Source organism: Copadichromis virginalis, linkage group LG17 (genome assembly GCF_057382275.1).
Source record: "Copadichromis virginalis isolate Kocher_CV1m ecotype Utaka linkage group LG17, C_Virginalis_male_GT1.1, whole genome shotgun sequence".
NCBI classification, from domain to species: Eukaryota; Metazoa; Chordata; class Actinopteri; order Cichliformes; family Cichlidae; genus Copadichromis; species Copadichromis virginalis.
The window spans coordinates 10,264,451-10,291,695 of NC_140634.1; the positions used below are offsets into that span (position 1 = coordinate 10,264,451).

Sequence of the window (27,245 nt, forward strand, 5' to 3'; positions counted from 1 at the left end):
CTTGCAGTATCACAAGAAATGAAGGTGGGTAAGTCAAGGAACCGTATCAAAGTGTTTCTTTGTTTGTTTCCTAAAAGCTGATAGCTATCTAGACAAGACTTTTGGGTCTTGACTGCGATCGTAGTGTTGCTGTCTACTGGAGCTCGTTCAGTTGCATAATCTGACAAACATTAAGACACAAAACAACCATTTATTTTGTGATTCAGATTTAGTGAATTTAATTCTAGTATTTTAATCTGTTGGCACAAATTATCAGGCATTTAGCAACTTATTGTCACATCTAAATATCTCTGCTTCTGGATCACAAAATCCAACAAGACAGCAGCCAAAATGCTATAACCTACGTTTTTAAGGCAGAATCCAGAAATCAATCGGAAATCATACTGTGTCCATCTTTTAGATACATGATACTTCTTCCATGGCATAATAATATGGTTGTTATTATTATGCCATGGAAGAAGTATCGTGTAAATATTGGATCACAAGAAAGATCACGGAGGTAATAGAGGACAATAAAAATATGAAATCATGAAGCCCGCCAGTTTACACATTTGCAAATAATAAACTTTGTGGTTTAATTCTGACTGGCTACACTCAGATTATAGTTACTTCTAACAAGTAACAAAAAGTTGAGAAACTTCGGGCACACTGAACGAGCTTCTTTAGCAGCGGCCTGGCTGCCCGTGTTTGTTCTGCCTGCTGCTTTGTGAAGCAGCTTTTAGGTTTGAGGAATATTCAGGATATTAAATGCATCTAAGTGATTCTCTATTATAATCTTCCCACCAGGAGCATCAGAGTAACGTAAAAAGAAGTAGGTAATATTACCTAACTGGTGGCCAGGCAGATGTAATCGTGTACCTTTATTGCTGTCCTGTCAGTACAAACACTACTGAAATACTGGACAGCTAAACAAGTTTATTCCCAGGACTTTGCAATGGAAACAATGTAGGTACAAAACACCGATGATGAATGCATGTGTGGTTAAACATGCACACGCCATCTGATCTGAGGTAAGCTCAAACATATCAGGGGAGAAGTAATACTTCATGCAGCTTAAGATAAATAAAAAAGGAGAGTTTGACACTTGGGAGTTGAATTTGTTGAGATTTTTTCAGATACTTGAGACAGGTTGTGTAATTCACCCCAGCGTACACCTGTCAGCATGAAACACTGGAATAAATGGATGCTGTTTTTTTAGAGCAAGAAGTCACATGGTACTGCCCGCTAATATAAAACTGTGAAGCTGCTTTTAGGTTTAAACAGTCTCCAGGATACAAAATGCATTTAGGGGTTGCTCGATTATAATTTAAAATCAGTGCAAAAATCTCTCCAACACAAACATCAATTTAATATCAAAGGGAAAAAAAATCCTGCCAGGTAGATGTTCAACACCAGAAATAATAATAATAATAATAATAATAATAATAATGTTCTAAATAAAGCTGTCACTTCAATACAAACACCACTGAAACACTGAACAGCTAAAAACAATTTATTTCCCAGGACTTTGCATAGTAAACAATGTAGAGGAACAGTTGTAGAACACCGATGATGAGTGCGTGTGCGGTTAAACATGCATGCACCATCTGATCTGAGGTAAACACAAACATACCAGGGTAGAAGTAATACTTCATGTAGCTTAAGATAAATAAAAGAGCGTTTGACACCATTTGAATATTAAGATTTCTTCAGACACTTGACATGAGTTGTGTAATTCCCCTCAGTTTACCAAATACCTGTCAGCATGCAGCACTGAAATGAATGGATGCGCATTCAGGTCAAGCTCTCACAAGGCACTACCCATACCAAGGGCATATCAGGTGTCTGATGGAAAAACTTGGTTTGGGAAGTCTAATAAGCCTTAAATATGTATAAATGACCACACTGGTGATTGACATAAGCATGCTGGCCTAGCTCCAAGTGCAAACAATCCACTAAACAAAGCAGGGATGAGACACACAAGCTCAAGAAGTAAAAAGAAACTGGAAAGATTAACGCGATTTAAATAACTGAGCTAGATATGAAAAAGCTGGCATCCTGAAAAAAAGATCACCAAGAAATAAAACTAAGATTTCAAAAAGAGTTTTAAAAACGCCATACTTGACAGAGGGAAAAATAAGATGAGGGCAAAGAAAGAAAATGCTCAACATCAGGCCTGACAAATAGTTTCAAATAAAACTTAAGCATCTATGATAGAAAATATTGAAACTTCAAAAAAACATCAACATAACAAAAAACAAACAACAACTAGCACTCCCTCCTGCTGTCGACATTCATATAAATTAAGAAATCTAATTGCTCCCATATTGACCAGTGATCTTAGAATTGCATATTTTTCTCCCAATTGCCTTTTGGAGCTTGCTTCTTACTTGAAGTGACGCGCACGCACGCACGATACAAATAGAAAAGAAAAGTGAGGGGACAACAGGTAAAGTACCTTTCTTCATAAAACATGTAAATGGTATGAGCGACTCTGTAGAGCTACGGTCACAAGCCTTCATCTAAGTCAGCACACAAAACTCAATACAAATATACACAACACATGAATACACAAATCAACTCCTGTTAAAATCATCCAGTCTACATTTACTTACAATAAACACAACAGTAAAAACAGCATTTCCAATGTAACACACTGCTTTTGGCTGCCATGGGAAAAACAACTTCTCAATTGTCCTGCCAGGAGTGTGATATCAGTGCAGCGATCACGACGTAAGCGGCGAGAGCGCGCCTCCTGCAGTCGTTCAGTTCCTGATGCTGAAAGCTTTGGTCTTCTTGATGTTGAGGAGTGGAGGTTTAATCTTTGGTTTGTTGTCAGTCTTGCTCTCTCGGTCTGGGGAGGGGAATCGTTGCCTGTAGATGTCTGGGTACTGCTTCTGAAACTTAGGAGAACAATAAGAAAATTACACTTTGCTGAGTCTGCAGATTTCCAGCATTTTTGAGGATATGAAGTGACTTGTTATATCCTTGTGTGAACTTCAGGAATCTGAAGGCTACTGAAAATAGCTTTCAAGTTGAAAACACTGCAAATTGACTCAAAACCAAATATGTGTGAGTGTGTATCAAAGACAGCCACTGTTACCTCTCCCATAAGTAAGTGGGAGACTGTTTAAAACCATGGGGTTTGGCATGTTAGCTACCACTGTTACAGTTTAAAACATCACGCCATACTGAAGGAAATTTGAAACTTGATGAGAAACTCATTGGTCAAGTACTAGGGTTACAAATCAAGACAGGAAGAGGGACACTTCTTTATTCACTTTGCATCTGTGTGCAAACAGAACCAGACTTGAGGCATCGCCTGGACTTTCAGTAGACCGTTACCTGTTTCAGTTTCTTGCGTCTGTCCTTCTCACTGATGTTTTGATCTGTCACCAGGATCTCTAGCAGCTCCTCCATGGCCTTCTGAGAAGACTCCAGTTTTTGCTGTTCAAACTCAGCGCCACTGATCTGATGGCAGAACGTGTAGACCGGCAATGGAGGGCAAACCGGATCGCTTTTGTCAGTCTTTGAAACAGAGTCAATTGGGACCTGAAATCAGGACAGTACAAACATGAAGAAATCAACATGTTAACAGATTTTAAAGCTCCCAATGAAGCTGGCAGGTTCCTCCAGCAGCATGAAAAGGTGTCTTTTGAGCATTCACAGCTATCAGCTTGCTTCTGCAGTTGTATTTGAACAGACATGCAGGGTATCACTTACTCTGCTTCTTTAAGAATTAGTTGGTTGTGGTTTACAGTTTGAAGGTATACCTGTGATGTTCGTAGGTACTGTATATGGTCACTGATGGCACCAAGCAGGTACTCTGGGACTGAGAGGATGCTTTGCTGATGATCCATTAAAAATGACACCAGCCTGGTTGCTAACAGCTCATCCAAATCACACTCTTCAGCACTGCCCAGGACACAGCCTGAAAATGTGTGAACCATCTGAAATCCACGACAAACATCCAGATACACAAGTGAATAAAAGGTAAACAAACAGGGACATCATGATAAAAGAACATGACATACATGTCTGTGCTCACACTTCTTTAGGGAATGTTCAGAGTATTAGACAGGAACAAAAAATATTTGCTAGCTCCTTACCAATGTCCGGGTGCCGATAGCAGGGTGGAGGCGAGGCATGTCTACATTCTGGCTGATGCGTGACGCCATCCTCATGAGCAGCTGCAACTTCCTGCGGGAGGCGGGTGGAAGGAGGAGGGTGCAGAGCTGCAGGGCCTCGATGGCTACACGTTCACACTGAGGCTGGAGAACGCCTACATACAGGAACACCGTTAGAAAGTCACGCACACGCAAGTAAGTGTTTTCAGTCAAACTGAAGAACCACACTTCAGCACCACATTCATCCATTGCTACGTCACACTTGCTAGACTACACAATGAATGGATGAATGAGAAAATGAATCGACTACAGCTATGGTGTGAATTGAGGCAGGTAAAGCTTGTGAACATGACACTGCAGCACGACTGTCATCCAGGAATGAAGGACTCCTATGCCATCTTCCTTTTAGACTGTTTCTATAGATTTTAATGAAATCTGGGGGTCTGTATGAGAAAACAAGCACTATTTATCTGGCTAAACTGTGCTGCAGCTACATGATCTGTGAAACAGACTTTTGCCTTTTTCCTGTTGTTAAATGTTAAAGGTCAACTGCTGAATACAAAAACAGAGGCCATTTTCTGGAACTGGCCTTCCTGCTTTGAGTGAGGGAACAAACTGGAGCTAGTAGGGGTGAGATGTTAGATGAGGTTAATTTGATTAGACATAGACACAGAGACAGGTAGAGGTGAGAGGGTCTTACTGTGCTCATTTTGGTTTTTGGGGGGTTGGGAGTTGCTGGCGGACACAGACACAGGCGCTTTGAGCAGTGAAACAGGTTGTGACAGGTGGGACACTTCCAGAGAGCTGAGGCAGCGGCGAACAGCAGCAGGTGCAGGAAGCGTCCAAAGGTTAGAGGTGCTGGAGGCCGGTCTGGGTCCTGTAGCAGCATTAGACCCTTGTGCTTTGGTTGCAGCAGATGAGAAAGAAGAAGGGAAAGGACGAAAGGAGGAAGAGAAGGGATGACAGGAAGATAGTGATGGAGGATGTGAAGCTGAGGAAGCCTGACACTGACTGGAAGGAGAGTTTACACTGAGGCAGCTTGCTGCTCGACCCTGCCACTTAAGCTCTTTGACATCTTCCTCCCTGGTCTCTATGACGATGTCCAGGCAGCTGCTGAAGCTGTGAGGCCGTAAGGAACGAGACCTGTGTGAAGCTGACAGTCCAGCCAAGGGTATGACAGACAGCCTGTTTCTGGCTGTAACTCCTGGAGCGTTTTCAGAAGTAATGGGTGCTGGTTTGGACACAGATGTCCCGAATGAACGAGTGTGAGGTGTTGTGATGGAAGAGCTGTCGTCCTGGCTCCTGCTGCTATAGGCAAAGGATGCCAGGCTGTCACTGGACTGAAACAGCTGTTGTCTAGTAAGAGGGGCAGAGTCATCCAGGATTGTTTCCAGGGAGCAACTCCTTGTTTGAGGTCTTGTGGGAACAACTGTACTGAGGCTGATGCAGCTGCCTCCTAATGGGCCGTCATCGGCACCGCCGCCTCCTTTCAGTGCTGCCAGCCGGGACTGAAGTTTCCCACCAATTACCTCCCTCATGGGGGATTCTGTCTCGTCGCATGTCCCCTGTCTGAGCAGCGACAGGAGGAGACACTCCGTGGAGCGAAAAGACGACTTGGCTGGAGGGGGGACTGCAGGAAGGTCTGATTTCTTGCGCTTCAAATGCTGGCGCATAGAAGGCGCTGCAACGTAGCCGCAGAACACTGAAAGTGAATGAAGACATGGAGAAGGGGGGCAGAGAAAGCCAAGGGGGCAGGCAGGGTGTCAGTGCAAGCAGACAGCAAAGGGGAAGGAGAAGGTTTAGTTAGTTCAAACCATTACTGTTCATACAGCTGATCAGGCACAACAAAAACAAAAAGTGCAGCAGCTCACATCACAGTTAGGATTCCACAAACAACCAAAACTTCTGTTAGGGGGTCACAAAGCACTGTTAGAGCTCAAACACTCAACTCACATTGGAGACAACATGTCAGAAAAGACCTGCAGCCGAATTTGATCCTAACACAACACCAACATGTAGATTCTGCAAGGCCTAAAAGATTAACAGGAAGCAGCAAACCCACCTAGAACATTGATAAACAGCTCATACAGTTCATATGTGAGCAGTGGCTGTGGGAGGCTGTAGAAGTAATCGGACACTGTTTTGAAGACATCTCTTTCAAAGCCAGGATAGGATTGTTGTGTGCCGTTGTACTTTGGCCCTGGAAATAAACACCATGTTACTGCAACTGTAACAACACTGAATAATATCTTCAGTAAATAGATCCATTAAACCACATAAAAAAAATCTATTAAAAAAATAATAATAATAAAAAAAAAAAAGCTTTTTCCTTTTAAAACTGTTAATGCAGGACATAGTTGCAGCTACTCACAATTGGCCAGGCTCCTCATGGCAGACAGAACCCAGTCTGGAAGGTCATCTATGGAGGCAGTTCTAATGTTAGACTCTTTGTTGGTTTACAGTATAATGAGTCAAACTCATTTAAGTTCGAGACCTCTGGATTAAATTATGTCCAGACTTTTTGGTTCAAAATTGCCCAGAAACACCACATTTTCACAGATACTTTTACCTGAAGAAAAAAAAATGTATTATGTTGTTTTGGCCTTTTACACTGGAGAATGGCACTTCTAGGACTTTAGTATGTGGTTCAAAGCACATCCTTATGGTAAAAAGTATTTTTTCAAAGATGAGGTCTTTATACATAAACTATCCTGTACATTTGTTTCCTTTATACTGGTGTGTGAACCTACTGGTCTTGTCGTCCAGTGTGACCACTCCGTGTTTGTTGACTTTGGTCATATTGTGGATGATGTTCTGTGGATTCACATAACGATGGTCTAAAACCTCGTCAAGAGATGGAACATCCAGAATCCTCTGAAGACTGAAACACATACACAAGTTTTAGATATACATGGAAGTCTTTCTCATTTTTTATTTTTTTTTTTTGCACAGAATGGTTTTTTGGGGGGTTAGATTTGTGTGTTTATACTGGGTCAGCGTGATGTCTCTCCAGATCTCCTGTTCATCCTCCACTGTCAGCTCTCGTCTCTGTTTCTGCTGCTCTTCTTCTGGCTGATTGTCGCCTTCCTGCTGTATTCGGAGTGCAGGATCCACATTTTCCTGAAACACATGTACGGAACAAGGACCAACATCACAGAGTGAATCTTATTTTTTTTTCTATTAGTGCAAAACTGCATCTATGAACTTGTTTTTCTCTCAAATGCAACATATTATTGTTTTAAATTGAAACAGTGATAAATCTAACTCACCTGGGTTTCTTTCTCCTGCCTTCTTGTGCTTCTAAACCTGAAGAAACCTTCTTTGTCCTTGAATGAAGGTCTCTTTTTTATGGATCTGGACTCTGAGGCTGGAGCTGAACAGGGGATGGGTTTCAGAGGAGAAGTGGAAGGAAACCTGTGGACAAAGAAAACAAAACCAAAAAAAAAACTGCTTGATGCTGTGTGGAGCACAATCAACATATTAAGCCCCGTTTTGTTAAATAATCCCCAAAAGCACATTTCTGCCAACAGATTACCTGTACAGCACATTGTTGTCCTCCAGGTCCTCTGTTCCCCAGCGTCCCTTTACATCTTCAATCACATGGTTCTTCAGAAACTTCTTTAGAAGCTGAACTGTCTGTTGCCTGGTAACGTCGGGGCCAAAGTTGCTGTTGTTACAGAGCAGCTGGTGCAGCCAATCAACAGCAGCAGAAGCAGTGAAACAGGAAGCATAGTGCCTGAAGTTCTGGCGATGTTTCCTGAGGGGCATGCCAGCCCGAAACAAACGTGTCACCTCATTCCACTGAAACAGGACACGCACAGTTCAAGCAAGGAAACAAGATAACAATGTGTCATACGGTACAGAATTGCTCCATTGGAAAGCTGATAAAAGTGCACAACAATATAATGACAATTGACCGTGAGAAGTAACAGTGGGTAAGACAGGACGCTTCTACTATAGAGAAGATCGCTAAGCTGTAATTAAGCCAGCACAGGATCTGCTGATTCAGATGCTGGCAGATATAGCCAAGCGTTGGTACACATTTCATCAACTGGTAGCTCATTATGCACAAAATTCAAAAAGCATGTGCAGCGTTAAGACCAGTTTTACTTTAAAACAAACTATTTTGGTTTCTGCAGGCATATTGCAGATTCAGGAATCACAAGACCAATGACCTGCAGAAGTCACTTAAGTTGTGAAATAAATTCCTGCACTGATGGACTGGAGGTTTGACAGCAACCGGATTGACAGGTGATCTATCCTTTAGGTCCACCATTAAAGGTGAATGTTAAATGGTCTGTATTTGTATAGCGCTTTACTAGTCCGTAAGGATCCCAAAGCGCTTTACACATTCAGTCATCCACCCATTCACACACTGGTGATGGCAAGCTACATTGTAGCCACAGCCACCCTGGGGCGCACTGACAGAGGCGAGGCTGCTGGACACTGGCGCCACCGGGCCCTCTGACCACCACCAGTAGACAACGGGTTTAGTGTCTTTCCCAAGGATACAACGACCGAGACTGTCCAAGACGGAACTCGAACCGGCAACCTTCCGATTACGAGCGATCGTGAATTTTCCTTTTTAAAAACATATAAACACAGTTTCTTTAAGAACCATATTTGTCAGCCCTATGACACCTGCGCATCTGTTACACTTATACAATAACAGAGTAATCGAGCAGCCATGGGACGTTAATTGCAAACATTATTGGTTTAGGATAAGGATTGATCTTAATGAATGAACTAATATTTGTAAACAGAATTGCTCTAAATATTCCAATTCCACCATCCCAGTGAATTTCTTTTATTAGAAACTCAAATATGTGAGTGTCTATAGCTCACTGAACAAAGGTTGTTGACATATATATTTAAAAGACATCACCGCATATATTGGATTAAAATCACATCAGTGTCGTTAATGAAAATTCGTACTTTGAGGTCCAGTTTTCAAACGCCATGTAAACTAATCGGTCTCGTTAGCTGGATTACAGGTGACGTTTGTTGCTGAAACAAAGTCATGAAGATGATATTAAATCAGAGAGAGCCACAATTTTGCAACGCTGAAACACAGAGAGGATACTTTACTGTGAATTTCTTGCAGTATTGCTTTTAGAGAAGCCGGCAAAACGCGTGTGTTTAAAAGCAGCTGCAGCTCAGTTTAGCGCTTCCGTTGATGACGATCTTACACTGGGTAGCTAGGTATTAGCTAGCTCGTGAACTTTAACTTACCAATTTCGTGGCTCGGTACGGTCCAGGGCTGATAACATGAGAACTCATATTTATCACGGAAGGGCAGCGCTAAGGGTTTCCTTCATTCGCTGTAGCGACGGATACTATCCATCACTCGAAGAAATATTTACGCATTTCTCGCTACAACCTTTAGTTTAGTTACGGAGAAACTCTCCACAGCCTGGCAGCTCCCCATCTGTTCAAAATTACGAGCCCTGTGCTTCTGCCACCGGATTGGATGGACGTTCTGGTCACGTGACCAGCCTCTAACGGAAGAGGGTGGAGGATCAAAACAAAAAGTGGACTGTGGGGTATTTGGTAGTAAGGCTATTTGAAAATTCTCCCAGTTGACACTAAATTTAGGTCTACAGTTAGTTACAGCTGTGTCAGCTGTAGAAAATGACTGTATTGCTATATGCTGAAAGGCCATGCAGGTGTATTTCCTCGTGTGCTACGGTACCCTTTTCTTCAGTTTTCGTTACATTGCGCATTCTTATATAATAATATTCATTAAATCACCGGCACGTAAGCTGTTAAAGTTAATTCCAGGAATTTCCCACCTCTATCATACGCTGTATTTGTGTTTTAGACCTGAAGATTCAGTAATTATAAGCCAGTGGTATAATGCATTTGTTATCTAGATGCCAATTTAAGATTTGTATAATTATACTTGTAAACCAATGCAACATCTAAAAGTATGCCTTTGACTGTTGCACTCTGATGGCTCTTAAAAACCTCATTAATCTTTGCTTTTAAACACACTGGATGCTCCTCCTCAACCAAAAACTCAAACATATTTGACTACAAAGCCCAGCTACAGAACCAGGCTCATCACCAGAGCCTATATTTAAACTTCATGCTCTTTGCACATGGGTTTCTATTTAAAAGGTTTCTAATAAAAATAATTAATAATTATACATTTTATATAAAGATGTGAGTGTTTTACTGTTCGGACTATCCTTCTGTTCCAGCCTGTCTTAAGTGAAGGAGCAAGTCCTCCTGGGGAGGCCTTTTGCATTCACTGAGGCATGGAATTTACATTAGCATATCTTTAAAAGCACTCTGTAGGGGAAATCATTTACAGCCACAAAGAGATGAAAGACAAAAAAGACAGTGGGTGTTAGAGACAATTCTAAAGGGATAGATACCAGGAGGATGTGGTTGACTCTGGCCACACAGTAATTATTCCTTCCACTTGCCTCCGAAGTTGGGAGTTGGAAGTGACATGAGTCCTAGACTGAATGCTTGGCTTTCTATCCTAATGATAGAGCCTAATGCTCTGCGATTGGCTCATTTAGCGAGTCACAAAAGCTCAATAGTAGCAGTACATATTGAAGCTTTTACAGTTTTACTGATGTTTACTTGAAATATCACCATCTTGGTTTGTTAAGTTGGGGTTGGTGGAGCTGCTCCAATTTTCTGAGTGGCAAGATATTTCCTATTTTATGCACCCTTGTATTTTTACAGTTGCATTTTTTCTATTGGTATTTGACATTGAAAATATCTGTGGCTCATTTGATGGATTATGAGATGATAACTTTTATTCCCCAGTGGTTCCCAAACAAGATTTCCAGACAATAATCCCCCCCCAATCCTCTCACACTTTTTTCATGCGTTATCTGCTATCCAGATGTTCAGGCCACAAAGGCCCTAAAAGATGGGCTCCATAGATCAAGTCAGCAGACTAACTGAGGAAATCAGAGACTGAGATATAATTTGTCTTGGTTCCCCTTGAAGGAAGCCAGTCTGCAACTGTAACCCACCTTTGATGCACAAAGCAGACAAAACTAACATCATATGGATGAGTTACAACAGTAAAATGCTGCTTTTGGATTGCTGCATAAGTGAACATAGCTACAGCGAGGGCCTTGAGCCACTCAGGGAGAGCTGGGTCAGGAAGGGCATTCGGCATAAAAATGCCAAATAAAATGCATAGATCACGAAAATGCATCAGTGAAGGCAATCTACAGTAATGTCATATATAACAATACTTGATAGGGGTCCTTTTCAATCATTTTTAAGATTTAAGTTAGAATTCTGGGTCTGCTGTGCATGTGCTGAAAAGTGTAATATCGAGTTTCTGCTTATCATTATAGTTATTATTTAAAAAACTGAAAACGTTTCATTCACTGCGTAATGAACTGATTTAATTCATTCCCAGCCGAGAAGACTGTATTTGTGTCTTTACTGTATGACTTGAACGGAAATCGACAAGCTGTTGCTGAAATAATGAGAAAGGCTGCCCCCAGCTGGGCACAATAGGGAACTACTGCATTTTTGGAAACCTAGTCACTCTTTGGTAATTTCAGTATTTTTGTTTTTACGCTTGTTTAAGATAAGAGATAAGATAAGATAGAACTTTATTAATCCCTCGGGTGGGTTCCTCTGGGAATTTCGATTTCCAAAAAGCACAGCACCGACAGAAGTTACAGTTACAGAATGTTATATATATATACACACACACACATATATAAATACAGAGACAAATATAAATAAAATATACAAAGGGGATAAATAGAATAAATAGGAATAAAAATAAAAATAAAAATACAAGTGAATTGCACATTTCAAGTATTGAGGTCTATTGCACCGTTGATTATTAACAAAAAGTATTGCACAAGGTATTGTACAGTGAGGTGAAGAGGCACTACAGCTTAGTTGTTCCCCCCTCCTTTGTCCTCCTGTCTCCCCTCCCTCTCCCCTCCAGAGAGGAGTTAAACAGTTTGATGGCGTGTGGGACAAAGGAGTTTTTAAGTCTGTTAGTTCTTGTCTTGGGGAGAAGCAACCTGTCACTGAACAGACTCTTCTGGTTGTTAATGGCCGTGTGCAGAGGATGCCTGGCATTGTTCATAATGTCCATCAGTTTCTTTAATGTCCTTTTCTCTGCCACTGTCACCAGAGTGTCCAGCTTCATGCCGACCACAGAGCTAGCCCTCCTGATCAGTTTCTCCAGCCTGGATGAGTCCTTCTTTGCTGTGCTGCTCCCCCAGCACACCACAGCATAGAAAAGTACTCCAGCAACCACCGACTGGTAAAACATCCTCAGGAGCTTCCTGCAGATGTTAAAAGACCTCAGCCTCCTGAGGAAGTACAGTCGGCTTTGGGCTTTTTTATACAGGTGCTCTGTGTTGCAAGACCAGTCCAGTTTATTGTCCACCCACAGCCCGAGGTACTTGTACTTGTTGACCACCTCCTCCCCCTCTATCTGAACCGGCAGTGGACCTTCTCTGGACCTCCCGAAGTCCACAACCAGTTTATATGTTACAAAGACAAACGGGAATATTTTGGGGTATGCACTCTTCACTATAGTATTTGATTTTATTCTGTACAGTTGTGTACTGTATTTATTCTTATTATATTCAAATTTTTTGCTACATAACTTTTGCACTGTCCACTTCCTTCTGTGACAAAACAAATTTAGTTTTGTAATAAAGGTTATCTTATCTTATCGTATCTTAGAGAGCGAATAAAGATCTTACAAGTGTTAAGGACGACAGCCAAAGTGCTAGTTAAAGTTGGTTTCCAATTACAATTCAGTTATGTTTTTTTTACTTCCTAGTTCAGAAATAACTTAAAATATGTCTGATCCGACAGGATTTGTGTTACTTTTTTTTTTAAATAATACTTTTTGCAGGGAAAAATCTGCCGTGACCCGGATTCGAACCGGGGTTGCTGCGGCCACAACGCAGAGTACTAACCACTATACGATCACGGCGAGCTATCCGTGGGATGAGAAGCACGAGTCGTTGACAGAACCCCTATGCTCGCATAGTGGTGAAACACTAAAATCCTATTAATTATGGCCAATACGGGACCAACAGAAAAGTCATTTAGAAATTCGAATTACAGTTTTTATCAGACTTTGCTGAGCGAGCAGCAAGTTACTTCTAAAACGGTGAGAGACACGTTTGCGGTCTGTTTGCTTATGGCTCTACTTTCTTCACGTAGTAGAGTGGACATATTTTCTGTGCCTCGTGGTGTGGGCGTAGCCTATGGCGTTTTAAAAACGTATTCGCTTGCTGATTGGTCAACCGTCGTGTATTCATACGGATTCAATGCATTCTCTTTACCCATTGGTTACGGGGTCGTTATCTCTCGTTTATCATTGGTTCAATAAACAAGACGTCCGAATTTCAAACTAGATTGTCTGTCAGTGTGTTGTCGAAGGAAGCGAGAGTGAACGTTTGCTAGCTAACAAGTGTTGGGTCTAAACGGCCATTTGGAAACAGTTAACATGTAATTAATGTTAACTAAGCTGTTTTTTTCTAATTCATTTTATAAGCTACAAGATTGACTTTATTAATTACAAATGGCACAAGGCGTACATTCGGGACAGAGAGGATTTTTGGACTTCAGTCCAACAAGGAGAGACTACACAGACAAAGAGAACGATGTTCCTGTCCTGAGTTTGATCCAGTTTTCAAAGGCTCCTTTCGTAACCTTTGGGTCGGTTAAGCTGGGTACCTCCAAGTCGGCTGTTCTGAGGATTGAGAACCCTACAGAGTATGCTGCAGCGGAGGTTTCTGTTGATAAGATCCCCTCAAGTAAAGGCTTTTCAGTGGACTGCAGCACGTTCAAAATCCAGGTATGTTTTAGCTTATACAGAAAATACACGAGTACCCATTCACACACCAGATTCCAAAATCCACGGGGATTTTCATATCATTAAATACACTCTTAAAGATTTCTGTTTATAAGAGTCGGTCTTTGTTTCCAGCCTGGGGGCTCATTCACTCTGGTGGTGACCTGGACGCCAACCGAAGAAGGTGGGATCAGAGAGCTAATCGTCTTAAATGCCAGTGGTGTCCTCAAACACCAGGCTGTCCTGCTGGGGAGAGCAGAGGCACCAAAAAGGAAAAAGGTAAGCATCCACAGCTTTACACGGAGGCTCTTACAGCTAATGTTACTCTCAGATAGCTGAAGTTTTTTTTTCCGCCTTCACTTTGCAGTATGTTTTGATGAGCAGCTGCCAAGTAAGAAAGCAGCAGTGAAGACATTATTTATTCCAAAATACACTGTTAATCATCGGAGGTTATGTCAGTCACTAAACAGAAGTGAAACCATGTGAAAAGTAAAACAAAAGCATTTTTAGATCAAGACAAGTTGTTGGATATGAAATATGGTCATTGATCTGTAAATTGTAATGTGCACGTAATGACAGACTCAGTGAAAACTGAGATATATTTATATCAGGATGTTCATCATTGTGTTGTGTCTGGTTTCAGCTTTTTTTATTTTTATTTTATTTTAATGTTGCCTATTGTAACAGTGTTTTTTAACATACATTGCATCCACTGGCCTGTCTCACTTGAGGTTAAGTTAGGCTGTATGTGAATGAATGACTTTAAGCTATTTTAGGTAAAGAATATCACATTTGACCTCAAATGAGAAAATGCCTTGCCTTTTTTGTACCAACAGTAAGATACAAAAGTAAGGCTTTTGGTGATATTTGGTGAGTTCAGTGCAGTTGTGATGTGTGCTTTCAGTAATAACTGGTATGACTCTTTAGTCTGATTATTATGAGGCAGTTATAGCCTTAACTGGAGGCCTAGCTTATATGATTTGTTTTGTAGGCTGCAACTTTACACATCATTGAAAATGTGTGTGTGTGTGTGTGTGTTTTCAGAAGACCTTATGGGACACAATCAAAAGCAAGAGAGAGGGTGAAAAAATGACAACACTCAGAAGGAAGGTCGAGCACCCCCCTCTCAAGATGGCTGCCAATAAAACCTTCCAAGTGTCTCGAAATCCACAGTACAAACGAGACAAGCCACGCAGCCCGCTCGCTTCACTTAACGAGGGCAAAGGTGCCATAGAGAGGTCCCTAATCAAGCACAGCCCCGCTGGGGATCGCTGCCTGAAATCAGACAAGCAGAAAGCCTTAAATCTGAGCCAGGAGCAACAGTCTCTGGTCTTGCCAGAAAAGGAGAACGTCCAACAACTTAATAGGAACTCTCCGCTGGTTTTGCTTGTCCCGGCTGCACAGGTGGTAGACTCTGGTAGCATGTCCGCGAGCCCAGATGTCCTTGCAGGAAAACCTGAAAACAAAGATCTTACCAAAATCCTCAACAGGACGCTGTCGCCAATTGGGACGCCAGAGAGGTTTAAGAAGCTCATGCCTTGGATTGAGTCAGAAATCCCACTCCCTGCTACTGCAAAGTCTGCAGCTGCTGCTGCTGACAGTGAGTTACCTAGAAGCCCCCTCCCGTCTTTGAAAGAGGCCCTGTTTCTCATCGACTCTGATCTGATCGATGTTAACACCAGCCCTCCAGATAATAATTCGAGCTGTAACTTTTCAGATTCGCTCGAATCTAACAGTGAAAAACACGGCTGTCGACCTGACACAGATGTCCTCAAAGCGTCATCTGGTAGCCCTGAGCTGTCAGAGTCCAGCGAGCCCAGACTTACTTTCTTTGTCAGCAAAAAAGCAGAGAAAGTGAGAGAGCTGTGTGTTTCGGAGGCTGATAAACTTCCTGAAGGGACAAAAAAAGGTTCTTTCACCTCTGCCACAGTGACAAAGGGTAAGGCACCGGTGGAGGCAAATGGTTCAAGTGGAAGGAAAATAAAGAAGTCACGACGAAGGCTCCTGCAGAATACGCTGGAGCTGTCTGATGGCAGCTGTCCGTGTGAGTCAGGTCCAGAAAGTCCTAGCCTTCCTGTCATCGACTCGGACAAAGGAATCAGCCCGTGTGATGACAAACCTCAGGTCCCAGAGTTTATCTTCTCCAGCACCAGCCCGAGGCTCGCTGCCTCACCTGCACCCATCACCTTCCCTGTCTCCTCCCCTCCACCTGTGGCTCCTTCTCGCTTTTCTTTCTCAGTAACGTCCCCACCTCATTCAGTCCTTGCTCCTGTTGCTTTTACCGTCGCCTCTCCAACACCTGTGAGCTCATCTTCTCCTCATCATCATGACCTTTTGTCAAAATCTAAAGTGTACGAGCAGCCCCTAGCAGTTTTTACACCTCCTCATGTTCAGGAAGACTTGTTTCCCGTTAACGTAGTAGCGAAGAGCAAGAAGAGGAAGAGTGAGGAATTTCTGAAAACTGATGGGAAGAGTGAAGATGACAGGAAAACCAAGCAGGTAAAAAGGAGCAAGGTAGTTCCTGGGAAAACCGAGCCCTCCCGATCAGTCCAGGAGAGGAGAGGTGCATCACAAAGGCAGAGAACATCAGGTGAGCCTCCTTCAAGAAGGTTGTTCATGTCTTTGTTGAGTTGGAGGCTGTAGCTTGTGTGTCTGCTGTTTTAGATATGCTTTATACTAACAGCTCTATTATGTTCAGAGAGAGGAGGAATAAAAAAATCTAGACTATATCTCCACAAACTTTAAATCAGCTCCTTTTGAATTGTTTAAGCTACTTATGCTCAACACATTTGTTTTCTTTTTGTATCACATATTTATTTATTTATTTATTTCACTTTCAATAAAAGGGTTGCTGGTGATAGTGATATATGGCTCATGCCAGTATCGGTTGATGTTGGTATCAGCCGATGTTGTCCTTGCTGACTGATTATTAGTGGATGTCACTGGCGGATATTTATCTGTCACATCAGTTTTGCAAACTGGCTACAAAACCAGAGACAGTTCAGTTGATTTTAAAAAGATTTCATTCCCTAAACAAAGGGCTAAATGACAGACAGAAAAAATTAAATTTAGCCATCCATCATGGGAAGCTGGAGTTTCTCTCAGTCTGTCACAGGGTTGTAAAATAAAATAAGAACGGAAAAGATATCGTTATTTTAAACTTTGGTGCTGGACTCGGAGCACGGGGTGTTATTTTCAGGCCGTGTTTGTAATATTGGCAGTTTGAAGGTGAATAACCTGCTGACGGTTAATGTCCTTATATTGTGGATTTATTGAAGTCTGATGCAATTTCTATCCCTCCCCGTAGGCTCAGTTCGCTCAGTGACCGCATCATCTCTAAGGACTATGAAGTCTGCAGTTCCTGCCCAGGCTAAGCTACCACACTCCAAAGCAGTCTCACAAGGTATACAGGAATATGTTGAAAAATTGGGGTTAAATAATGCTTATAATCCTTTCTGCACCGTTACAAAAATGGATATTCGTACAACTCAGGGCTAAAGTTTTAAGTAATAAGTTAGCTTGCATACAAGTCATTCGTACGAGCTAAAAACTCTTTTCCTTGACTTTGATAGGAAATGTACCATTGGTGGGGAAAAAACAAAACCGCTTAATTAAAAGGATTGGAAAAGAGTGTGTTTAGCCTATAAAGTGACATGAAGTGCTATCATCTATCTTAATCACTTATCCAGTTCAGGGTTGCAGGGGATGGACGTAGTCCTGCTGTCACAGGGTGAATGCCAGGCTGACAGGTTGCCAGTCAATCATTTAGCTTTTTCTTATTATGGTTATCAGAGATGCTTTGAGTCACTTCATTCAATAAGCATCCTCCTTAAAGAAAATTGACTACTCCATCACAGCCATAAGACCAACACAGATTATTTTGATCTGTGTGAGTCCAAAGATAAAAGTATGGAGCTGGAAAAGGGCATAATATAACACATATAACATAATATATGTTTAACTGCAGCAAAGAACCAAATACTTCATGTGATTGTGTGCCAAGAGTGGAACTGTGGTCATTTATGTGGGAGTCAGGAGTCAAAGTGAAGTATGTGAGGGTGGTGCAAGACATGTATGAAGACATGTAGGAATTTCAGGGTGGCTGAAAGGTATGGTCAGATAGGAGTCTCTTCAACTATCTTTACCCATCACACGACTCACTATGAGCAAGGATTTGGTGACAGTGGGAAGGAAAAACTCCCCTTTAACAGGAAGAACTTTAACTCGGCGATCTGCTGCGATTAGTTGAGGGAAGGAAGAAGAGTGAAAGTCAGTGGAAGTGTGATAGAACATACGTGTGTGTGAATGAAGGATGATACCCTGTTACGACTCATAAAGGGAGCAGCTGATGATGATGAGGATAATGGCGTCAATAACAGTTCCTTCTGTTGTTCACAGGTGCTCCATCTCGAAAGGCACCTGGTGCTCCCTCTATGAAGACAGCAAAAGTAATCGCTGTGGCACAGTCGAAGCTGAGCTTTATTAAGCCTGCACAAACAGGTGTGTGAACATTGGAAGAATCATAAACACTGTGAAATGAGCTTTGTGATTTGCTTTTATCTTTAATTTGTTTGTTTTTTGTTTTTGTACTATTTTCTTTCAGCTCTACCCAGACACCCGATGCCGTTTGCTGCCAAGAACATGTTTTACGACGAGAGGTGGATAGAGAAGCAGGAGAGGGGTTTCACATGGTGGATCAACTACGTCCTCACCCCAGATGACTTTAAGGTCAACACCGAAGTCGCCAAAGGTAACAGGCAGCAGGCTCAAACATGAGAAGATCATGGTAACACCTTAAATATCTCTAACCTCTTAAATCTGTACCCTCCTCTTGTGTGTCTCGTGTAGTAAATGCTGTGTCCCTTGCTATGGGCGGTGACGACAAGTATAGTGTGCCCAAAGCTCCCACCAAAGAGGAGATGTCCTTCAGCACTTACACAGCCAGACGCAAGCTAAATCGCCTCCGTCGCTCCGCCTGCCAGCTGTTCACATCTGACGCCATGGTCAAGGCCATTCAGAGGCTCGAACTGGAGGTGGAGGCCCGGCGACTGCTTGTCAGGAAGGACCGCCACCTTTGGAAGGACATAGGTAAGAGTCCTGCTTAATGAAAGCTCAATGCTCTGAGATTCCTGTCACTAAGGCCTGTTCGTGTCATCTTTCAGGTGAACGTAAAAAAGTCCTCAACTGGCTCCTCTCGTACAACCCTCTGTGGTTACGGATCGGACTTGAGGTATTCTGACACATGTTTTCTTCTAATGTTCAGCGTTTGCCATTTCCAACAATGTTGTTATTATTTATTTATTTATTTTTACCTTGAATATTGCTCATCTTCAGACGATCTACGGAGAGCTGATCTCACTGGAAAGCAACAGCGACACCTTGGGCCTGGCTGTGTTCATCCTCCAGCGACTGCTGTGGAACCCGGACATTGCTGCAGAGTTCAGACACCCCCGAGTGCCCCACCTTTACAAAGATGGTAATTTGAGAGGATGTTGGGTCAGCGTCAGAGCTAATAGAAATACCAGGAGAGCCGAGACTTTTAGTTTAATTGAATTCAAAGTAATTAAAAATGGGGCATTGTTTGTGTGTTGATCAGCCCAGGTTTGCTTTTGAATTTCCCACTTGAGCTGTAGCACAAGTCTCGGTTTGCCTTTATCATCACCAGACAGAAACACTTTATTATAGAAAATTAACAACTTGGGCATGAGTGCAACCTTAATTAACCGACTTCTTGTTATTCCTTCGCTGACTCAAACTTTTAATTTCCTTCTAACAACACAACAACAATGACATTTTGCACTGGAATAGATGTGCTTTATATTATTAGACCGAGAAAAAAAAGAAGTAAAATAGATGAGGAAATGGGCAGCACAACCAAATAAATATAACTAAATAATAAATATAGATACAGTGTGCATGATGCTCAATGTTATGCTGCCAGATCTATAACTGTCTGAAATGTGCAGCTGCAGTTGCTTCAGTTGATGTGATGATTATTGGATGATCATGATTATTCAAATGTTCCAAACACAAACATAATTGATTAACACTCAGGTGAAAAACAGGATGTTTCACTTTTTCTTTTCCCCTCTTCACTTTGAGTAACCGATTACTTTTTGAATGTGATTAGTTCTCATGAGGCTTAAAGATCACTTTGGATTCATTGGATTAATGTCCCAAAACCTCTAATGTTGTTTTATTCCTAAAATTAATCTGGGAACATAATGCTGAAGAGCCCAAGACAGATGACAGAGCAAAGGATGAAGGAAATACTTTCCTGATTTTGTAGATGTTTGGAATTCCTTTTTAATCCCACTTGCAATTAAATAATTCAAACAACTTGGGAGTGTAAAGACTACTTTTTAAAACAAGGATATCTTGTGATCAAAATAAGAAGATTTCCTTTGTAAACTGGAAATTGTCTTGATTGTCACTGTATGAATGCCTGTTTACCTTTTCTCGGTTAGGCCACGAGGAGGCGCTGTCCCGCTTCACTTTGAAGAAGCTGCTGCTGCTCGTGTGTTTCCTGGACAAAGCCAAAGAGTCCCGGCTCATTGAACACGACCCCTGTCTGTTCTGTGTTGATGCTGAGTTCAAGGTACGCCAGAGACACAATGTGTCACCAACAAACATTTGTGGAAAATTACAATTTTTGTACATTGAATAAAAGCTTAAGATAGTTACTCTTTTCTTGGTATTGAATGGGAGAGCATATGATGTCATTGTGCTTTTGGAATGATGATAAAGAAAAAAAAGCTTAAATAGGTTAAAAAGATGAGTCTTGAACTGCTTTTTGAGTATACTGAGCTCATGGATCAAAGAATCGAGGAGAGAGATTTCAAGAGTAAGGGTCACGATTGCAAAGGCTCAGTTAGCTTTAATTAGTTTTTCTTCTAGATTTAGGGATGGATAATAAGCTCTGATCAGGCGCCCCAAGAGTCCTGGTGAAAAGTTAATCTCTGTACAGATATGCTTCACCATGAAGAGGCCTGAAGATAAAAACTAGAGGTTTGAATTGAATTCGAAATTTAATGGGGAGCCAGCACAGTGAGATCTGCAGAGGTGTGACGTTAGAGGTCTCGAAGGATGTGGTAACGAGCCTCGCAGCAGCATTTTGCACAAGCTGGAGACGATCCAGGGAGGTTTTACTGAGGGAGGCGAAGAGTGACTGAAATAAAAGCATGAAAAACAGTTTCCCCTCTTCTGGTCTTTTTGGCTTGTGTTAACCTCTGTCGTGCTATGTACTGCTCAATTTTTTTACATTTTTATTTAACAGGCAAGTAAAGACCTGCTGCTGGCCTTCTCAAGGGACTTCCTGAGCGGAGAGGGGATCCTCCCGCGGCACCTCAGCTACCTCGGGTTACCCGTCTCCCACGTTCAGACGCCCCTGGACGAGTTCGACTTCGCTGTGAAGAATTTGGCAGTTGACTTAAAATGTGGCGTTCGTCTAGTGTGAGTGTGTCGGCATGAATTTTAATGCGATGCTCGGATCCCAGATGTGTGTGTGTGCTTCTCTCAGAGGTCAGGCTCAGATAGGCAAGGGAATTGGGAGCTAAGGACTCTCAGACAAGGCGGTTTCAGACAGGGGATTTCCTTCCTTGATTTCTCACTGAAGGATTGGCTCTTTGACAGCCCTGACAGTGGTTCAGTTTGTGTCTGTGAGTCTGTTAAATAAATTTTTTTTTTTTTTCAGAGCAAATCTTTGACTCCATTTTATTTGTGTCAGGTTCCCTACAGGTTATGATGCAATTTAATGTTACATATTTTTCTGTTTTGTAATTACATGGGTATTTTTTTTTTTTTTTAAATATCCTGTATTTCAAGTGGGTATGTTGCCCCTAATGTTGTCCTGTACTCTGATTGGCCAACATGTAGTTAGGGTTATAACAGCATTTAATTAAATGTATTTAAAGAATTCAAATTGACATGAGCCAGATTTAAATTGGCAAAAGCTGGATTTGACCTTGACTAGCCCTGTATGTGTGGATCAGGTTCTCATTAGATACTCGTTTATGTTCAGCTGCTGCTGCTGTGGGATTTAAATGTGTGACATAAACATTTCATTGCATGACAAATCAGTTGAAGCGATGATGATGATGATGGAAGCTAAGGATCATCTTTTTGCTTTAGGAGAGTGATGGAGCTCCTTGTCCAGGACTGGACTTTATCTGTGAAGCTCCGCCTCCCGGCCATCAGCCGCCTGCAGAAGGTCCACAACGTCGATGTCGCTCTACAAGTTCTCAAAAGCAAAGGGATCGACCTGAAGGACGAACGTGGTAATTAATCAATTTCTGAAAATCAAATTTGTATATACTGTTTAAGATATGAACATATTCGTTGTGTTTTATATTCAGACACTTTCTTTGGAAATCTCACTGCTATAGTTTTGCCTTGAGTGTAAACAAGTTCTATATCACCTTGTAGTCTGCTGACTTTCTTTCTTACTAAACTTTATTGAGCTTACATGAAAAGAAAATTCAGAACTTTGCTTTGATGGTATTTAAATGTTTTGTTTTTATTTTCAGGCTCAACCATTGATTCAAGAGACATTGTGGATGGACACAGAGAAAAGACGCTGAGCCTGCTGTGGAAAATCATCTTTGCATTTCATGTGTGTATGCCTTTGTTTCCCCCATTTGAGAACCCCCATCCCAATAAGTGAAGAGAGTTGATTGATATGGTGTTACTGCATCATATGTTCAGGTGGAGGTGATTCTGAATGAGGATCAGCTCAAGCAGGAGATTGGCTTTCTGAAGAAAACCCTGAGGACTAAACGGAGGCTAGCATCTCTGAAGGCCGATCGGGGTCTTCGGCAGACGCCTGCAAAAACCAGAGTCCCGTACGAACATGGCAGCACCAAAGTTACCCTGCTTATGGACTGGGTCCGTTCCGTTTGTGACTTTTACAACCTGCAGGTGAGACTAAATAGTTTAATTTTAGCTAAGAAACCAAAGAAAATAGTTTCACATTCAGAATTAAACTGATTTAATTGAGGCTTGTTTAAGTTTTATCTCTTTTACTGGTTGCTTTTACACTTTGCCCACTAACTACATTTTTTTTTTTTAACTTGAGGTTGATGCACACTAAATAAAACGTTACCTTGATCTTACAAAGCTGTAATACAGTAGATTTTGGTCATTGTTTTGTGTCGCTTTTAGATTATATCTACACACTTTTCCTCATTGCTTATCATCTTCATCTTTTTATAATCTTTGCAGCTTCTTGTTTGCATTTTTTTTTATAAAGAAAATAAATAAATTAATTATCTACTTTAGGCTACTAAATCTCAGTTTATTTGCAATGCATGTATTCTAACTCCTTTGCAAAGACCGCATCATGATTTAGACACAGATTTTAAGAACATGGAAGATAACCTTGTGCATTCACGTGACTTACTTTATACAATGTTACAAAGATATATTTTCACCCAGGCAGTGTAGGCGTTTACCCATTTCAATGTGCGTTGTAGGCAAGTTATCCAAACAAGGATACATTTAGCTGAACCATGGAATTCGTGGTGGGCTACATTGCTAGAGCACCCAAAACCCGCAAATTTTGGATGTGGTTGAAAAACGTCTTTCAATGTCTATTTTTTTTTTTTCTTTTTTTTTCTTTTTTTTTTTTATAGCTTAAACCCTAAATATGCTTTTCGGTGGCATCTCAGGGCTTTCAGAAGAACAAAACGAAACAACACTGTAAATATAAATGATATTTGTGTGATGCAAAATGACAGGTTTGTTGGTTTTTGCTGACCTTTGGAATTATCATATTTGCCACAAAACGCAACCTTGACATTGTAATATATAGATATAGAGAGAGAAATTTTCAGAAAACTCTAGTTGGAAACGATAAATAAAGTCTCTCTCTGCCTGTGTGTGTGCAGGTGGAGAACTTCACCGTGACGTTCTCGGATGGCCGCGTCCTGTGCTACCTTATCCACCACTACCACCCGGGTCTCCTGCCAGAAGCGTCTGTCAGTCACCGCACCACTCAGACTGTCGAGTGCTCACCAAGAGGCCGACTGGAGCTCAGCTGCTCAGCCAGCGACTCCGACAGCTCCTTTGAGTCCCTGCCCACAGGCCCAAACGGTATGTCAGCTGTGTGCTGCAACCTTAGTGCAACCATCTGTGCCGGGGGGGATTTAAAGAGGAAAAAAAAAAGTTCACTTGGATGTTTGTACCTCAGACATTTGTAGTCTGTCAGAACATGAAAACGGTGAATATGAAAGGAACTCTGAATTATTTAAAAAAAAAAAAAAAAAAAAAAAAGAAGAAGAAAAAAAAAGAAATGTAACAAATAAATAACACAGTATGTTTATTACATTACATCTTAATTTTTAAAAATTTTTTAAGTCACGGTTACCTCAGCTTCGTGATGTCATAACATCAAAATACATACACAATACAAAAGAGAGTTGTTACTGACAGTATCTATTTATTCGCCAACAGGACCTGATTCTCCATCGCTGGAGTTTAAAGAGCTACTGAAGAACGAGAAAAGCAACTTCAAACTGGTCAACAGTGCGGTGTCTTTTCTGGGCGGTGTGCCCGCTATGATCAACCCGGCCGACATGTCCAACACTATCCCCAATGAGAAGGTGAGACCAGGTGGGAGGTGTGTCATAGCTTGCAGGAACACAGAACATTGTTTTTGGTGAAATTCATAACAACTGATTATTAATCCACATTCAGTGTGTTTTATATGTACTTAACAAAGAGAAACACATTCCCAACACTACACTAAGCTTATTCCCCCGCTAATTCCCTGCCTGCAGTCTTGTGCTACAGATGTATAAATGATCATGTGTAAAAACAATAATACAAATGTAGCTTTCTGATTCAGTAGCTCTGTGACAGATGTTGGCTTTTAAATGAATTAAGCTCACTTTACAGGAGTTGGCTGACTTTGTGGCTGCCTCACCCATGTAACCTGACTAAATTTCCGCCCTCATGAGGACAAACTCTCTTGCAATCATTTGTCTTTAAAATCTCAGGATTTGGTAAAATAAGGCTTTTAACGCCTCAATTGTAAAGATATTTAATGTACCAAAATGTGAGAGAGAATGCAGCACTGTCTTCATCCACGTAAACTGACTTGCAGGTGGTGATGTCGTACTTGTCCTTCCTGTGCGCTCGCCTGTTGGACCTACGGGACGAAACCAGAGCTGCGCGGGTCATACAGGGAGCCTGGAGGAAATACAAGCTCAAGAAAGATTTAGAACTCTACAAGGTTTGTGGTTTTTACTTATTTATCATTTAAATTAAACTCACAGTTAAGTCAAGTGTTAATGAGACCCTTTAGCCCTTTATGTCTGATACTGGCCTAATATTGGTCATGGGTAACTATGGGTGTTTGAGGTGTACTTGTCAATAAATGAACCTTGAAGACGTTGGTGGATGTAAGTCACACGTTAAAGGATCGTTAACTCTACACCCATCATGTTTGCAGACTGATACGCTTACAAAATGCTACCAAAAAAGTAACCTCTGTAGAGAAGGTTATAATGTGTTTAATGTAGAGCTGGGCGATAGAACGATAACGATATGTATCGCGATATAACTTTTACTCGATAGAGAAATTAAACTATCGCGATAGACTTCGCCGCTCTTGTCCTCTTAAAAAAAAAAAAAAAAAAAAAGGTCAGCCAATCCAAATTAAGTAGCGCAGAGCCGAAGCGTCGCGTCGCGTGACTTGTAACGTACAGCACAAGTGCCAAGCCGCACGTGTGTTTGTTTGGGAAGCAGCCAGCGCGTAATGGAGGAAATGAGTGTGCCGACTAGAAAAATCAACCGAGCGTGACCGAAGAGAAAACAGATGATGGTTCCAATGCCGGAGAGATTGTCGAACGGAAGAGCCATAGAAGTTCCGTAGTGTGAAGGTATTTCGACTATTTCAAGTCTGACAAAAAACAGAGTAGCGTGCACTGTAAATTGTGCCGAAAGCAAGTCTGGAAATACAATAAACTGGTGCATGCGTCACACTGTGCCACGTTATTGTTTCGGTGAAATGAATTTCTACAATACTGTTACTGTTAATTCTACTCTCTGCAGTGTTTAAATGCTTACATATACACACAGTTACTGTCCGTCCACACATACGACTCGGTTCTGCTTCTATGCCCCAGCTTTGTTTACTTTTTCCCACCGAGGCTTCTAGACTTCTGATTGGCCAACATTTCTGCACGGTTAGGAATCTAGCGCCACCTGCTGCTTTGGCATGTTCATAGCAGCGTTTTCCTTCATTTCTGCCTTTATGTGTGGACGGGATTATTTTTTTAAAACGAAAACGGAAAATCTCCGTTTTCAAAAATACCCGTGTACGTGTGGACGTAGCCTCAGTCTCTGACTGGAAGCGCTAATTCGTCATTCGGCTTTTGTCAGACTAAAGTAACTGTTAAAACTGTTTGAAAAGCTCAGCTATACAACAAGGAGAGATTGAGAATTTCCTTTTAGTTCTCAGTTTATTTGATACTGACAAAAGTTAGTCAGTTTTGTCTGTTCTTCTGTAAAACAAACTAAGATTTATTTTTAGAATTAATATTTTGTTTCTAAGTGGAATTGACAATTTAGTCTGTTTTGTTTGTTCTATTTTGAAACTTAAACGCTTTAGTGGCTGCCTTTTGTGTAGTTTGTAATATTTGCCTTTATTTATCTGAAAAAGTCTCATGTTCCTTAAGTACATCTACCCTGTCGAACTTATTATGGGAAATAAATATTTAAATAAAAACAAGCTGCTGATTATTTCACATTTTACTTGTGAGCAACGGCACATTTAAATCTTACAAATATAGTTATTTGGCTTATATCGTGATAGATATCGTTATCGCCTGAAATGAAAAAAACATATCGTGATATGAAAAAATCTCATATCGCCCAGCTCTAGTTTAATGTTGCTTCTTGTTTCCATGCAGGAAAGAAACATGGCTGCCATGAAAATCCAAGTATTTGTGAGGAATTTTCTTCAGAGGCGCAGAGCTAAGAGGCAGAACCAGGCTGCTGTTGTCATCCAGACCTCATGGAGAGGTTATGCAGCCCGCAAAAAGCTGCGACTTAGAAAACAGGCTCAACTTCGGGCTATGCAGCATGAAGCAGCAACCGTCATCCAGGTGTGTATGTGCGTTATATATCTGAGGGTTAGAAGTGGTGTTTGACAAAGTCACATATGGCTTTGGCTTTTTGAATCTTAACTAGATTCAGCTTCTCAGGTGATGGTTAATCTGACTTTGTTTCTAGTTGTGAATGACTTTGTTCAAGGACATTTTGATGTTCATGATCATCTATTAATGTGCTGTCTAGTAAACACTGTGATTACACTTCTTTTTTTT

The 27,245-nt window shown here is 41.4% G+C and overlaps 2 protein-coding genes and 1 non-coding gene across 3 annotated transcripts in view; 1 reads left to right on the forward strand and 2 right to left on the reverse strand.

Moving 5' to 3' along the window:
- Positions 1-1,476: 1,476 nt before the first annotated feature.
- On the reverse strand, positions 1,477-9,579 carry depdc1 (DEP domain containing 1). The gene is made up of 12 exons (XM_085436861.1): positions 9,339-9,579; positions 7,642-7,907; positions 7,376-7,520; positions 7,096-7,226; positions 6,857-6,987; positions 6,478-6,525; positions 6,169-6,306; positions 4,807-5,808; positions 4,089-4,261; positions 3,753-3,929; positions 3,325-3,531; positions 1,477-2,882 (listed from the first exon to the last, which is right to left on the reverse strand). Exons 1-12 carry the CDS (start codon positions 9,384-9,386, stop codon positions 2,745-2,747), a joined length of 2,604 nt encoding a protein of 867 aa, XP_085292987.1. The 5' UTR covers positions 9,387-9,579; the 3' UTR covers positions 1,477-2,744.
- Positions 9,580-12,981: 3,402 nt separating this feature from the next.
- On the reverse strand, positions 12,982-13,053 carry trnah-gug (transfer RNA histidin (anticodon GUG)). Its single transcript has one exon. It is a non-coding gene; the product is annotated as a tRNA-His (tRNA).
- A 395-nt stretch (positions 13,054-13,448) lies between these two features.
- aspm (assembly factor for spindle microtubules) overlaps positions 13,449-27,245 on the forward strand; it is a 28,547-nt gene continuing 14,750 nt past the window's right edge. The window contains exons 1-18 of the mRNA XM_085436302.1: positions 13,449-13,923; positions 14,056-14,199; positions 14,965-16,510; positions 17,228-17,323; positions 18,319-18,420; positions 18,524-18,670; positions 18,769-19,008; positions 19,083-19,150; positions 19,255-19,396; positions 20,388-20,518; positions 21,197-21,372; positions 22,051-22,196; positions 22,446-22,531; positions 22,624-22,836; positions 23,805-24,009; positions 24,370-24,518; positions 25,022-25,150; positions 26,832-27,026. Coding sequence (XP_085292428.1) covers positions 13,648-13,923; positions 14,056-14,199; positions 14,965-16,510; positions 17,228-17,323; positions 18,319-18,420; positions 18,524-18,670; positions 18,769-19,008; positions 19,083-19,150; positions 19,255-19,396; positions 20,388-20,518; positions 21,197-21,372; positions 22,051-22,196; positions 22,446-22,531; positions 22,624-22,836; positions 23,805-24,009; positions 24,370-24,518; positions 25,022-25,150; positions 26,832-27,026 — 4,191 coding nt within the window. The 5' untranslated portion in view covers positions 13,449-13,647. The remainder of the gene's footprint in view (positions 13,924-14,055; positions 14,200-14,964; positions 16,511-17,227; positions 17,324-18,318; positions 18,421-18,523; positions 18,671-18,768; positions 19,009-19,082; positions 19,151-19,254; positions 19,397-20,387; positions 20,519-21,196; positions 21,373-22,050; positions 22,197-22,445; positions 22,532-22,623; positions 22,837-23,804; positions 24,010-24,369; positions 24,519-25,021; positions 25,151-26,831; positions 27,027-27,245) is intronic.

What these genes read in the sequence shown, in the direction of transcription:
- depdc1 (XM_085436861.1), bottom strand. Translation starts at nt 9,386, where the DNA reads ATGAGTTCTCATGTTATCAGCCCTGGACCGTACCGAGCCACGAAATTG. An exon ending in CGTACCGAGCCACGAAATTG is followed by an intron (nt 7,908 to 9,338) that starts GTAAGTTAAAGT and finishes GTCCTGTTTCAG; the next exon opens with TGGAATGAGGTGACACGTTT. An exon ending in AGTACCTACGAACATCACAG is followed by an intron (nt 3,532 to 3,752) that starts GTATACCTTCAA and finishes TCCTGATTTCAG; the next exon opens with GTCCCAATTGACTCTGTTTC.